We start from the raw sequence: 16,002 nt of genomic DNA on the forward strand, positions 1-16,002 counted from the left end.
GGTAAAGTGGTGCTACAGAAACATTATAAATAAAAATCAAGAAAGAAATCCACCCGCCCAGGGCATCCTTTTGTGACCAAATATGAAAATGTGATGAGCTACCCTCACTCCAGGTGAGATATTTAGGTCATGCCCCAATTTAATGGGAAAAAGCAGGAGGGATTGCGTAAAGCGGTACAGCACTGACTAGAGTTGAATATATTCAGATAAAAGGCAACATTCTGATGATACTGAGGAGATTATGGCCCATATTTATACTTTTTTAGCGCTGCATTTGTGTCATTTTTTGACACAAAAGTGGCGCAAAGTTACAAAATACAATGGTATTTTTTAAGTTTGCGCCACTTTTGCATCAAAAAGCGGCGCACATGCGGAGCAAAAATAGTATAAATATGGGCCTATGTTTCTCTAACATCAATAAAATTCCACGAAATCTAAATACAGTCACATCCCCAAAATAAACAAGTACATAAAAAAATAATTAAAAGATCGCAAAAATGGCATGCCAGGCGTGAGAATGCTGGCATGGCACAGGTCTCCTTATAGCAAACATGCCCATATTATTTATTGTAACAGTATTAAGGTGGTGTCAAAAAAGAACCAACAAAAAATCTGTTAATAGTTTGATTATTTCTTTAAGAAAGCATTGGCAAAACCAATAGGGTTGGCTTTGTGAAGCGTTCTATTTTAAAATGCATTTATTTCAAATAGGCAATTAAAATCGAAAAGTTGGAAAATAAAAAAGTAAAATGTTACCATCTACAGGTGTCAAACATATTTTAACGTAAAGAAAGATAAGTAAGAAGTGCACTCCTTTTCAGGTGGTTGGACACATGTAATCGAGCTTAAAGTCACTCCCGTTACAAGACAGCCAATGCATCAAGTGCGCAGACTCAGTCCAAAATATGTGAATGACCCTTAACGCGACCAATAGAAAAAGAAACCTGACCGAAAGCCTCTCAACGTATGTATAAAAGTATGTTTTTATCATTATTTTTTTTTAAACCTGAGACTGGTGAAACATCGAAAGCTACCTCTAAACTAGACCTACAAACGAATTCAAAACTCTGTGCATGATGTGGACCGTTCTTAGTACAACTACTTGGGGTCCCACTGTAGAAAAGCGTTACACACAATAAAATGTAACATAGTGTACACAAGTGTCTTACTTTTTCTTGGCTTTGGAGGTGACATCACTTGAAAGACTGAGCATGTCCAAAAGGCGCTGGACAGCAGTGCCCACGAGGCGACGCAGTAACTCCAGCCAGATATTATCAACAAGCTTCAGAAAGCGGGCAAACCGTCCCACCAGGCGACGCCACTCGCCAGCTTGTATATACTTTGGTCTCCCATCAACCTCTGCCTTCCCAGACTGAGCAAACCCTAGAAGTCCTTCACCTTCTGCAACCTGGTTATGATAGAAAGAATTGAAAAAGGGTCATTGATTAAATGGACAACAACAAAAAGGCAGATTAATTTCAGATTAACTTTGTGTGATGGAAGTAAGTTCAGTAATACAATATGGACAGTGTAGCCACCTGGGTAGCAACAGAAGTCAATTAGGGAAAATGAACATTTACAAGAGAAGACTGGTTGAGCCAATGTTCAGTTTGTGCAAGAATGACAAATCCACGGCAGCAGTGTGACAGCACACTTGTTGGGTGGGGGAGGATAAGTCACATTGGCAAGAGCTTGCAGCTCCTGTAGGAGACATAGGAGTGCACATTCGGTATTCCTTATCAAGACATGTTACATATCAGCATCCTCCATGGGCAAACGCGCATGGCCAACTGACACAAACATATTTTATGGGGCTAGGCTAAAACACGTCTGCAAGGTTCACATCAAACAAGCTCAGCAAAAGGCCTGCAGTTGTATATAAAAAGGGTATTCTTCGTAGCACAATATTACCACCTTTGGAAAATGCATTTCAACGCTTCACCTCATCAGTTCTGCTGTCCTATTTGTAGTTCCATCTGGTGCGCGGACTAGTTGAGCAGGAGTATGTTGTCCATAATAGAGAGTCAGGTGGTCATTCTGACTTTGGCAGTCTTTTCCTCAGACCGTCAAAGCTGCGGGTGCCAGAAAACCACCAGTGCTGGTGGTCTTTCGACTGCCAATTATGAGTACTGAAGGAGTTATGCCACAATTTGTGCAAAAATCCTCCAGTAGTCATGCTGGCGGTCGGCGGGGCAGAGGTGGTTCCACCACCGGCCCGTCCTGCCAATATAATATAATATAATATAATATAATATAATATAATATAATATAATATAATATAATATAATATAATATAATATAATATAATATAATATAATATAATATAATATGATATAATATGGCCTGGTGGTGTCCTGATGTTGGGGTGCTGCCAGTGGTGGGAGCGCCAGATCCCGTCCCCTCAGGGAGGAGCACCTCGTCAGACGAGGTAGGTGTCCTCCACAAGGGGATGGGGTGTGTGAATGGATGTGTGTGTGTGTGTGTGTTTATGCGTGTCATGAATGGAGGGGGAGTGTTTGTGCGTGCGTGTCTGTGTGTAAATGTGGTGATGGCGATGCATGTGTGGGTGACTGTGAATGCTGGGTTGAGGTGCGTGTGTGCATGCATGAGGGCAGGGGTGGGGGTTGTGTGTGTATGTATGTTGAGGAAAGGAGGGGGTGGAGGGATGGAGTGTGTATTTGTATCAATGGGGGTGAATGCAGTGCGTGCATGTGTGATGGGGTGTTGTGCGTGTGTGCGGGTATGTGTGTATGGATTTGGGGGTAGCGTGTGTGTATGCGCGTGAGTGTAACGGTGTTGTGAGGGTGAGTGAGTGTCAGGGTGGGCGAGTCTGTGGGTGTGTGTAAGCACGTGCGTGTATGCCGGGGTATGTGGGGGGTCACTATTGGGAGCAGGAGATGTGGGGGTTACCTGGGGTTCAGGGAGGTGCAGGTGGGATGTTGGCGGGCTCTTCGGTAGATGGGAGGGGTGGGAGAGTCGTTTACCGGTGACAGGAATGCAAATTCCTGTCGCTGGTAGCCGTTACGGCAGGGATTTTGTGGCGGTGCTACCGCGACAAAATCCCTGGCGGAAAATGGGGCTCGTGATACCACCTGCGGTATTGGGTGGACCGCCGGGTCGGAGATGCTTATCTCCGGCCCGAGGGTCTGACTGCCCTGGCGGTTAGGACGGAAAGGTGTCGGTTTGGCACAGGCCAAACCGACACACTCCTAATGTGGCAGTCTTCACGCAGGTCCGTCGGTGGTGAGACGCCACTGCGGCCCTGACGTCTTCAGACCGCCAGGGTCGGAAAGACCACCTCAATCTGGTTCTCAGCGGTGGCTGCAACCAATGCCTCTGTAGCCTTGGTCTTCTGCCTGATATTCTTCCTTTCCATACTTTAACATTCCTTTGATTAAGCTCTATACCTGGGGTTTGTATGTATTTAAATATAACCCCAAAAGGCAGTTAAAAAATGTACACAGGTCAGGAAAACATATGCTGAGATGGATGGATTACACCAGAATGGGCGGAATTTAAAAAAAAAAATGACAAGACATTAATTTCCTAAGCAGGAGGCATTGGCAACAAAACAGGTAGTCTTCTGAATGAAAAAAGATGATGTAGCAAGGAATAACCTGATTGTCAGGACCACAGTGAGCTATTCCCTGCTCTCAGCTGCACTATTTCTTGTGGAGGCTGTCTCCAATCATTGACTTAACTAGGACCAAGGCTTTCCGAGATCCAGTTGCCCCAGTACTCCACACATTCAGACACATCCCAGCTTCAGCCACACATACATTCAGACCTGATCCAGTTCCACCCAGTCCTCACACCTTCAGACCAAATCCCGTTACAGCCGCTCCTCCCCTCTACGCATTCAGACACAACCCCACTCTTGGCCTTGAGATATTTCACTTACAGTGCCTTAAACTCCCTGAAGTCTACATCGGGCCCAACCCTCCTTGAACTTGTTCGTTCTTTTTATTCCAGTCCCATACTCTCTGGGAGCTGGACGCAGTGGAAAAGAGTGCCATCTAGGTTCACTGTACAAGTGAGGAGGTGCAATGTTCTGGCCATTAGAAAAATGTCGCTGGGCAACCACGCAGCATGCTCAAGGGAGTTATTTTCCCATAAGCAAAATGCTAATCGGGGTCAAAGATGGGAAATCGGAACAGCCCAATTCTAGATGAGGGAGCAGGTCCCCAGAATTTATCAACCACTAAGCAAGAAGGGGAGTGTAAAAAATGATGATCTTGTAATGCAGGTTTGATCTGTTTGTCTGATTTCTCCCCTGAGCAGACAACAAGGAGAGGAACTTTACTTCAAAAGGGAAGTCTTCAAGCCGGCGACCACTGGTTAATTTTCCTGGACACCCCAGTGACTGAAACTAGTGGATACTTTCAGAAGTGGTATTTAGTACCTGAAAAAAGTCTGCTTAAGTTGGAACTTCTGTTTTTTGTCCCTCTGTCACCATCTCCTTTGCAGGAAAAACTACAGAGGTAGAAAATGCAGCTCTGTCAAATTTGTTGGTGTTGATGGTCATCTGGATTATGCTGCATGACTTTGATCTGATGTGTTCCAGGGGAGGGAGTAAGTGGAATTCATTAAGGATGGCTGCAACATGACCTTAAAGATAGAAGCAGCTCCATGGAAGGCTTGTCTAGGTTACGGTTGGTTTTTGGGATGCAGGTCAACAAGGCATTTTGAGAGGATGAGAGGTTGACATGTGGAGCAGAATATGTAGAGATCAATGTTAATACAGCAGGAGAGGATGATCTGGTACCAGGGGCTTTTTTAAGAAATATGAATCAATCTGGAAAGCTAGGGGACTAACTAGGGGCTAGTGGCGAAATGAATAAATTATGAAGCTACATGGATCTGAGCAACTCTGATCTCAGTTTGAAGCTTTACCCTATTGATGATAAAGAACTCAGTCCTTGTAATGTTTAACTCAAGTTGACTCCGACATTCAAGATTCAGTAGGATCTACGGAAATTCTTAGGAAAAGCATAAGTTTCAGACAACATCTTGAGCTGTATTTGTGTGCCATCTGCATGTTAAAGAAGGCAAATATGTTAAATAAATATCATGGAAGGTGTGCAACCATGTGGGTGAACTTTGCAACTGATATGCTCTGAAGCTTGGGGATAGTTTTAGGGTCTAGACCAAGATTTCTGAGCTCTAGAGAATTTTCAATGTATCAGGCAGACAGCATCCTGCCTCCGGATCATCAGCTGGTGATTCCTGCAGACCCTGCAGCTGCTGACCTCTGACATTTGTTTGCAGAAGCAAACCATATTTCATAGGTGGGAAATACAAAGCGAAACAATAGAGTTTCAGTCCAAGCATTCACTACAAGACTCCACAAACATTTTTGACTTTTCAGGTCCAGCAAGAACCTTCTCAAGGAAAGGCTGATTTGCTCCCAAGCCACTCCATGTATAACCATGGCTATGACAATGGCTACCACACTGGACGTCTTCTAGGTTTGGCCACACAGTTTAAACTCCTCATCAGCAGATTTAAATTTATGAAACCAGGTGGCACAATCTTCTGAGTTCAAGTATGCAAAACATCGGAACAGTCTGCCTCTGTCAGAGTCACCAGATCCTCGGGGTCTGTGCACGTTCCCAACACGTCCACCACTGAACAGCTCCAAGACTCTGATAGATAAATCACAGAGACTGAGAGAGTTCAAGAGGGGAAGAGGGGAAGAGGGGATTAGGAAGGGAACAGCTGGGAAGGAGACCTGTAGTAAGAAAAAGGTTAGAACACACAATATGAAAATTATATCTCCTGAAATCAATACTAGACTATGGATTCTAAGCCTAGTCACTCTGAAAACATGAACAATCTAAGAGTTAAGTTTAAAATGACTAAGTTTCAAGATGCCCGGATACCTGTAAGGTAATCAAGACGAATTAAATGAAAACTTTCTTATTCAAGTACTTTCCTTTACATGAGAATCAGAAAAAACATTCTGACTAAATTTTAAACCAGTCATATAAATCCTGTTTTGAGAATGTATACTAGGACCATACAATATTGCATCTAGAAACTCTGGCCTTCTGTGTACTCTTAAAATGTTTCAACACAAATTGCGCATATTGCAGAGATATATATATATATATATATATATATATATATATATATAGTAAACACCATAAAAGGATTGTGCACCATGAATAACACAATATGGATTCAGGAAACAAATCACATAACTTGTCAACTCGAATATTACATAATAAATATCTTAGAATAGTGGCATACAATAAACAACATGAAATAAAGTCGAGGAGAGAATCGTGCGTCTTGCCGATTCGAGTGTCACCATGTAAAATACCAAGAAATGGTATCACGCAATGAATATCAAAATCAAATCATCATTAATCGAATCGCGCGTCTTGCCGATTCGTAAAACACGATGTAAATGTCAAGATATAACAGCTCACAATAAATAACAAGATCAAAGTACAATGAAACGAATCGCGCTTCTTTTGCCGATTCTTAAGCCAACATGTAAATGTCAAGAAATGGTAGCGCGCAATGAACAACAAAGTTAAATCCTCATGAAATGAGTTGCGCGTCTTGCCAATTCGTAAAACATCATGTAAATGTCAAGAAATAGTAGCGCGCAATGGACAACAATGTTTAAACACCATAAAACAAATCGCGCGTCTTGCCGATTCTTAAGCCACCATGCCAATGTCAAGAAATGATAGCAGGCAATGAATAACGAAGTCAAACCTTTATGAAACAAATCGTGCGTCTTGCCTATTTGTAAACTACCATATAAATGTCAAGAAATGGTAGCGCGCAAGTAATCTGTTACTCATTTTAGAATTAAACCAAGAATATGAAAATTCTCAATAACAGTGTCGGAACAGTCCAACCACCGTCTTACTGCCTGGAACAATGATCACCAATGAAGGATGAAGGACAGAAGAATGGAAGATCCAAATAGGCCGCCGGGACAGGAGCTCAGGAAGAAGTTGCTGTTCTGCACCAGGACCTCTGAATAGTGAGCACTGGGAGTTGGGCTGGCTCTCTTTTATAAAGTCTTGGCCCAGCCCAGAACCACGCCCAGGCATGTTGCAGGGAAAGTCTCTGGAAGGCCCTGGAAAGGGGCCACACCCTAACACACTCTGAAAACCTGCAGAAATACATTGCAAAGGAACAGTATTTGTAAGCATATTAAAAATAAGTTTTCAGGATTGAACTCTGCAATGCAAAAGGTTAAACCACAACATATCAGCACAATGCATAAATTACGTTATTTTGAGAGTGCTGGGTTTTTGCATTTTTGTTGCCAATAGAGCGCGTACTGCTCTGGTGTTGACAGCTCCTGGCCTTTAAGCACTACATTTTCCATATGGCAACTCTAGGTCACTGCAGTTGCCAGAGACCCACAGAATATCACAAGAGCCCATTCTCCCCATCACACTTCAATACAGTGTGTAGTACAGAATCCTCTTTGTGGTAGAGTTAAAATCCTGGTTCTGAGTTTTGCAAAGTCCCCTCAATTAAGATGACTAACCATCTCAAAGGCTGTGCTCCCTCGTTCTGTCTTTCAAGCAGAGAAGTCATTCACTCACCTCAAGCTGATCTTGATCACGGCAGAATTCCTCCTAAGTGCTAATGGCACAAAGCAAGCCCAGAGATAAAAGTGTCTCTCCATCACGAACCTTGAGGGACGCACATCACAATTCACCAAGAACTCAATCAGTCACTTCAACTATCAACGCTGACCCACGAACCCCATGGCACCAACAAAACACAGACAGCTTGCTACTAACTACCACTCCCATGCGGAATGAAGCCAGCACTTTCTGAGGTGGATTTTAAAACCACTGTCCAAACTGTAGTCCTCCGACATGGGCAGAAGATAAGCATGGCGTGCTGGCGTTCAAACACTATCCTGTCCTTGTTGAAAAGAATGTCCACACCAGTGTTCACTATAGTATCTTAGTAGAATAACTGAACTGAACACTTTTGTGGGCCGGTGCACTGAAACAAATAACTCTTTTTAAAGTTCTCTCCAACTGTGGTCCCAGAATGTGTAACTAGACCTGTCCGCCCCCAGTCTTGGCCCACTCACTCCCTTATGCAGCTTCAGCATAGATTGTGAGCCTTTCAGATATCATCACCCAGATGGGCAAAAACATAACAGCGATTCTACCTTTCCTCTCCACCCCCCACGCTCACACACACACACACACACACACACACACAACACACATACACAAAAGCACCCGTTCCCACACATGCACATACACAGGCTCACCCACAGGTGTGCCAACACATACACACGCTTCCTGAGCAGCTTTTAGAGAAACGAGAAGTTATGGTAATTCAACACATTTTTCAGAGAGAATACTTCATAATATAAGAAAAGATTATATCACCTCAGAAATAAATATATTTCCCTTTTCTTTCTATGTAGGGACAAGTACAAATTTACATTACTGTTTGAAGGTGATTCTATGACCAGCATTCTCTTTGAAAGTGAACTTGCATTAAAACAATACAAAAACAGTAGACAATTCAAGAGTTACCTTTAGAAACGTTTCTTTGATGACTCCCAGGATGTTTTCCCTGCATGCCTGGAGCTGCTTCTGTGCAAATGTATACTGCTTCCTCTGCACTTCACAAAACTCATTTAAAGCATAGGTGTGGAATGCATCCAGCTAATAAAAACCACAAGACAAGAGATTCTAATTAACGTAGGAGCTTCCTGGATGTGTGTGCTCAGAGCATTGTGCTGATCCTAAAGTCTACTCTAACTGAAAATGTGCACATGCAGGAAAACACTTTGTAAGATATGTAGGCATAATATATAAATGAGGCACAAAAAACCTGAACTGCAATTACTATGGATGCATCGATGTTGAGATATGCAAAGAAAAATAACGCACAGGTGAGGAAAAGTTTGAGTTCCCCGAGAAGTGTTAAGGAAGAGCCAAAAGGCAGGAATTACAAACCTGATACACACCCTTGGAGGACTATATTTCACAGCAGGTTTGGTCACTCACAGAATAAGCAACAACTTTTTTCTCCTGTATCCTTTGTAGGATGGTACTCTTGGTTCAACTTAGCTTAAAAAGGATAGCTGGGGCAAAAAAAGCTGAGAGGGCTTTAGGGGGCAGGGCAGGCTCTGGACTGAAGAGGTGAGACTCGAGGCTCCCACCATGATGTTGGTGGAGATCACTTGGGGGGGTCGGACTGGGCTCATCCCTCTGGGTCTTGTTCGTTATCCACGTAGTTTTATTGGGTGTGTTTCTGAACTTGGTGAAATTGGGCCTGTATACTCACGCCTAGAAATTTAGTCTGTGGGGACACTGAGGCCCACATTACAAGTGTGGTGGTCTAAAGCCTGCCACGCCCGCGGTGGTGGTCGGACCGCCACCAAAGTGGCGGTCCGATCTCCACATTACGACTGTGGCTACAGCGCCGTGGTCAGACCGCTAGCACCCCCACTTTTAGGCCAGCCAATGGCCTGGCGGTGCCGGCAGTCTTAATCTGGGGATTGCGACTTCTGTGTCTGCCAGCTTTTGCATGGCAGTTCCACCGCCATGCAAAGGCTGGCAGAGATAGGGTGCCGGGGGCCCCATGGCGGCCTCTGCACTGCCCTTGCACTTGGCATGGGCCCCCATGGATAGCCCCATCGTGGTTTTCACTGCCTGAATTACAGGCAGTGAAAAGCGTGGTGGGTGCTTTCGCACCCAACGCACCACAAAATTGCCGCCGGCTCGATTACGAGCCAGCATCAATGTTGTGGTGAGTTTCCTGCTGGCCCAATGGGTGTAAATGCTTTTTCCGCCCGCTGGCCCAGGGGGAAACTCAGACTCTTAAACTCGGAATCTTAAAGTCTCTGGTGATTCCCCTAGTGAACAACCTTCCCCTGCCTCTCACCTTAGAAAGCACTGTACAGACTACCCTGTTTAATATCGCGTAATATGAGTTTGGCCACCAGTCCTGGGGCAACCCTATGGCATTGAACCTTTTTACGTTTGTAAACTGGTCCCGGGCTATCCGATTGACTCGATGGCCTTCCCTCGGTTGACACAATTGATGGCCTCAACAGATACGATGAGATGGGTCTCTGGACTATATGCCAATGTGTTGCAACATTGAGCAATTGGGGCCCTGTCTGCTCGACAGGCATGGGATGGTGACTTAGGTGTACCTTTATCCGATTTACAATGGCAAAACTGCTGTTCCCCAATTAGCTACGTATCTCTAAACTAGCACCATAAACTTTTACATTTCAAATACTTACACAGACCCTATAGTTCGCCAGCTCATGAGCATGCGGGTTTCTCCATATGGCATGGGAATGCCCTCCACTTCAATCCTACTGGGAGGAGATTCTTGCCGTGCTGGCCCAAATGATAGACTATCATCTGTCACCTCACCCACTTGTAACACTGCTAGGATATGTGAAAGACTTATCCAAAGGAATCAGGCATTTTACGGCAATAGCTTTACTCTTGGCCAAACTTATGGTTACAATGTACTGGGGAAGCCGGAACACTCCTACAGAGACTGATTGGATTTTTGATTTGACAGTCTGACAGTCTGCAATGAGTGTATCGAAACAAATACATTGAAATTCTTAGCCGAAAGATCTATGCGGTTCCCGCCTAACTTATTTATCTGGACAGACCACTCATGGGCGCTAGTACCGCCAAGGACGAGCGGATGCCCACACATCTGCTGCTAACGTACCAACCTCTGCCTCCTCTGGATAGGCACATCCTTGCTTCCATTCAGCTGAGCTGGGAGTCTGGGTTTGGGGTGTGAGGAGCCTGGCTGCAACCAAGGTGGCATGCTTTGTACTTTATCTTCTTTGCATTGTGTGCCAATGTCAATGGACGGTATTACATTTGGATGTGCAATATTATTTGGGATATTCAGCTACCGTGGATCACGGTGGCTAAAAAAAATTGTTTCACTACAGAAGATTTTAGGTAAAACAGAATGTACTGTATTGTTTCAATATAAATAATATATTTTTTTCAAAGTGCTTTTGACATTAGCTAAGTCACCCTAAGTTGTTCTTTGAAAGCCGGCGTCTTGGAGCATATCTGCAAATGTGAAACATGCATAATATTTAGTATATGTTCATTCAGCGTTGGACACCATTGTCCTTTTCACTGCGTAGACTAATATAATGTTTCCCATAGTAAAAGTCTGCAAAATAATAAGAGGCTATTTTTGAGGTTAGGACAGGGGAAATGCTACAGTGACCATCCATCTGCAAATCAAATTCAGAGTTGAACTTAGAGTCTTGGTAAATATGTTGCAAAGTTGATTTCATAAAACTTGTCTCTGCCTGAAAAACCTGGACAGTACTTAAATAACATCCACTGGTTTCTCCTCCGGCCAGGGGTAGTGATTAGCATAGTGATTAGGTATGAAAAGGCCTTCTGAGAGAAGGTAAAATACTGCTGTGGTGGCAGGCAGGCTTCAAAGTGTAATCACTAGCCACTTACCTTAGAATATGGATGAGGGCAGTGAATGGGAACAGATGTTATCACAAAGGACCAGGCAAGGACTGGCTTTTTAACATGTTTATCCTAAAGAGGGTACAGTGGGAGGAGAACTTTTGAAAGGGATTCTTTCCCGCAATCTAGAACCTGCTCACAGGTGGGGTGGGAACCGATTTCCAAAACCAGTCAGAAAATATTTGGCTGGGGTGGATCCTCATTTCAATGAGGTAGCACAAAGTGGAGTTGAGGGTTTTTAGACACTGAGGGCCCTGATACCTTAGAAAACTTCAGAGCATGGGGCTCCGAAATAGTTTGCAGGAAAGCAAAAAAGAACAGCGGAAATAGTAGACAGGCTCAGCTTTGGGGAATCTGTTGACTGGATCAGGAGTTGTCACCTTTACTAACTAGCGCGCATGACAAACTATGCTTGCTACCACCAGCTCACGATATCACAACTGAACTGCAGAAAAGACCAGAAAATGAAGGAGGAAACCCTGTCACTGTGTCTGTCTGAGGATGGACCGAGGACCCAATTACTGCTTCGGGTTTGTATCCTAGCTCTGAAAGGGTCCTCTAGGGCCTGATCAGCTGGCCTGGCCGGGTAGCCTTCTGTTGCCTCAAGGGACAAAAAGAGGAAGACGTGTACAGACCAATACGATTTGCGATTTGTGGCAGAACCTAGGCTGGAAAGAGAGGTTGAGCCTGCCTTCCACTGCTGAAGGGTAACTTGGGCCCTAGGAAATTCTCTCAGCAGTTTGGGACTGAGTACGATGAGGTTATTCAACATCTTCAAGAAAGTGGCTCTATGGGGTGCAGAGGGAAGCAGGTCTAGAACGATCTCACTCTCTATTGGAGCTGTGGCTTGAGTTCCAGACATGAGCACAAGGCAGACTGGAAATATCATGCTGCAGCAGTCTCAAAGTTTGTTTGGGAGTTTTACTGTTTTCTTCCATAACTTTAATAATCATGCTGCTTAAAAGTCTTAGCTCACATTTATCTGGTAAACAGCCTACTGCTTTATGCCACTGCTATTTAATCTAACAAGCTAGGGGTTTTCCTAACTTTAGGGAAGTCCTTACAATTCCCTCTTCAGTTACTAATCGAGAATTGTACATCTCCTCACATCACACCATGTTTACGGTCCAATCTGGAACCAAATGCAGGGCCAGACTAAGATGTCTAATCCTATCTAATTTATAAAAAAACTGGCCTGTATCAAAATTTGCTTACTTCCTGTGATACTTTCACCAATGTATTTGAAATTTTCTACAAAAAAGAATGTCAAAAGGTTTGGAGTTCTTACCTTGACCATGGAAATGGCACTGTCATCGGAGCGAGAACTAACTCTTCCAATTACCAAGGCGTCCTCACAAGCACCTTGGATATAATGCAAACAGCCTTGGAACAGCTCATCAGCAAAAAACAATTCTTGGAACATAATCTTTCTAAACACAAAAGGACAGGACAGAAAAACACCCTTTGAAGCAAAACGAGTCTTTTGGAAACCAGATGAAAAAAATGCAATGTCATGAGTAAATATGAATGCAAATTGCTAAGGCTCCGACCAGCATTTATTGGTAAAGCACTGTGGAGGGGAATAAAATGGTCACTGCTTTATGTCTGATGCCTGTGTATTTGATGTAGCGCACTAAGGCCCATATTTATACTTTTTTTGCGCCACATTTGCGTCACTTTTTGACACAAAAGCAGCGTAAATTTACAAAATGCAATTATATTTTGTAATTATGCGCTGCTTTTGTGTCACAAAATGACGCAAATGCGGCACAAAAAAAGTATAAATACGGGCCTAAGTGTCCAAGAGCATGCCCAGACGAGGGCTCCATGTTCATTGTGCCACTGGAACCAAGCCTTGGGGTGCTCACCTTCTGGGTCAGAGAAAGCCTGACCCGGCAGTGGGGCATGACTGTTCCTGTGGAGCAGAGTCAAGACTGGCTTGCATATGGCTGGGACTAATCGAAGTGGCTTGTTAGGCAAAAGAACACCATGTTGGAATGGTACCCGGAGCGACTGCTGGTGGTTAGACTATTTGCAATCTTTCCTCCCATCACCTTCAGTGTGTCTAATGTTACGCCTGATTGAGGGCTTTGTTACACAGGCTTCTGAATAGATTAAAAAAGAAGCACATCAAAGAGAGTCAGTCAGATATTGTTGGCTTTGAGTATGATGTCCCAAGGTATTAGACACAAAGGATGAACAGTTTTGTTTCCCAAGACAGGAAGAGGTTGGACAACAGAAACAAATAGATCCTTGTGATAATAGGGTTTTCCAAGATGAGAGGAGGTTCATGCACGTATCAGAAAAAGCCAAAATACATTTCAGACAATGTGCATTATCAATGTAAAGGGATTTCTGGAATGCTATTTTGTTTAAGTCCCCTATGATATTTTTTTCTTTACATGAGCTATGTATTGTGTGCCTTGGAGAAAAACACAATTTTGCAGCATTTCTGAAAGTGCTGTTGGGTTTAAATAAGAGTTTTGCCTTATCAATAGCAGGCATCATAGGCAATGAAATCAGTATTAAAGAATGTATTAGTTAGAAATTGTATTTCAACATATTTCTCCATTAGACCCTGCCAGAACTTCCCCCATGCCAGTCCTGTCTCAGGGCTTCCGCGGCCGCCTGCACAATCCCCATCCCCATGTCCGTCCACTACAAGGAAGGTTGCTACTCTCTGCCTTGCCACCTTTCATGAACTGCATATATTTCTCCTCCCTCTTCATAAAGGATGACATTTTTATTTGTATTTTGTTGTATATTCCTAATTTATTGTGCTTCTCTTCTTGTTCCTCATGCTTTCCTGTTTCAATGTAAATCACTCTGGAGCCTTTCAAGCTTTATATACATTTTGCACAAATAAAAATATATGTATAACATCTAAATCTGTGTCAAGGTGCATGGCCAACTCAACTGGAGAAGATTGACTTCTGGCAGACCATGACGTGCTATGAAAATGCAGAAAATATAATTTCAGAGTTCTTAAATAAACATACTTGCTGTTGTCTGTCTTTGATCTGTGAACATTCATTTTCCAGACAGTGAAAGCCTTCCACAATCTGAAAGAAAGGTGGCATATATGACAAATCCCAAAATATAGAGCACAGATTAAAGTACCCATTACCTGATTAGTTCCATTACAAACGCTCGTACTTCAGTACATCGCATTCATTAAATGACTATTAGAGAATGATCTATAATTGACATCCATTCTTTGGCGAAGATCATGTCCATGGATTACAAAATCAATTATCCTTTGTGCAAGATCTCAAAACACTCCACAGTTGTACGCTTTTAAAAACTCCTGTACTCAAAGCATAGCCAGTTTCTTTTAGAAAAGAGGTGTGTGTGTGTGTATATATATATATATATATATATATATATATATACACGTATAAGTTGTTATAGTTTAGGCCAACGTTTCCCATAGAGAAAGTGGTTTTTTGATTTGCTAATAACTTCTGAGCTGTTTGACAAATCTTCACAAAAGTTTCAAAACTAGTTTGCCACTCACTTTAGGTGATGTGTGGGACGTTTTGGGGTGATTTGTCAAGCGGGGGTCATCAAAGAGGAGGGTCCCAAAACACTTTTTCCACATGCAATATGTATAGGGCCTTTGCAACATGTAGACATGGCTACAGCCTGAACCGGTGGAGGGAATTACACTAAATTGGCAGAAGCCTAGATCTTTGTCCAGAAAGATCCCCTTTTGGAATTTGGGATGAATCTGTTCAGTAGTTTTGGAGTTGTTAAAGGTAAAAAAACATGTACCCATCTAGGGATGCAGATCCTTTGCAGATTCAACAGGATCAGCAGGAGATATGCGGGTACCTACCTCTCAGCTGGGCCCCTGGGAGAAATTATAAATAAAAAATTAACATGGGGTAGAGGTATCCTGACCCCATAGGAAACATGGAGGGGCGTCTGAGGGACCCCTTATGGGCAAAACATTGCCTGAATAATTTTTTGGGTTGATCTAAAGATCTACTGAAGTGCTCAGCCCGACCCCCAGTGTGAAAGTGTGAAGGATCCGCAGATCTGTTGGCCAATAAAAAAAAAAACAAAAAAAAACACTCACTCACATAGGAAATCCGCTGCACACAGCCAAAGGCTATGGCAGGTGGTGGTTGTATTAGTGTATAGTAATTATATATTATTTTTAAAAAAACATAAAAATTCACACAAAAAAAATAATCAAAGGTTACAGGGACATTATAGTAAGGGTCACATTTAATACACATAAAACTATAGAAATTTAGCAGTTATAGTTATATTTATCTGAAGAAGCTATAACTTGTGATGTTAAGTAACTTTAGACAACAAGTTAGAGTATCTTAATATATCAATAACTCTCAGTATAATTGCTGAATTTCTATGGTTTTCTGTGTGTGACCCTAACTATAATGTCCCTGTAACCTTTGTTTTGTTCCTTGTATCTATCAGGGGTGAGCAATGGTATTGGGTGGTAAGAGTGAGTTTAGGGTTTAAGGTTGAGTAGGGGCATAGTGTG

General features: G+C 43.0%; 1 protein-coding gene across 1 annotated transcript in view; it reads right to left on the minus strand.

Moving 5' to 3' along the window:
* The window catches only part of DNAH14 (dynein axonemal heavy chain 14), a 923,784-nt gene that overhangs the window by 814,200 nt on the left and 93,582 nt on the right, over window positions 1-16,002 (minus strand). Inside the window, exons 8-11 of the mRNA XM_069236199.1 lie at window positions 14,489-14,551; window positions 12,778-12,919; window positions 8,538-8,669; window positions 1,170-1,408 (exon numbers count right to left, since the gene is read on the minus strand). Of these exons, the coding sequence (XP_069092300.1) occupies window positions 1,170-1,408; window positions 8,538-8,669; window positions 12,778-12,919; window positions 14,489-14,551 (576 nt within the window). The remainder of the gene's footprint in view (window positions 1-1,169; window positions 1,409-8,537; window positions 8,670-12,777; window positions 12,920-14,488; window positions 14,552-16,002) is intronic.

The sequence above is a fragment of the Pleurodeles waltl genome, chromosome 5, assembly GCF_031143425.1.
Source record: "Pleurodeles waltl isolate 20211129_DDA chromosome 5, aPleWal1.hap1.20221129, whole genome shotgun sequence".
Lineage (NCBI taxonomy): Eukaryota > Metazoa > Chordata > Amphibia > Caudata > Salamandridae > Pleurodeles > Pleurodeles waltl.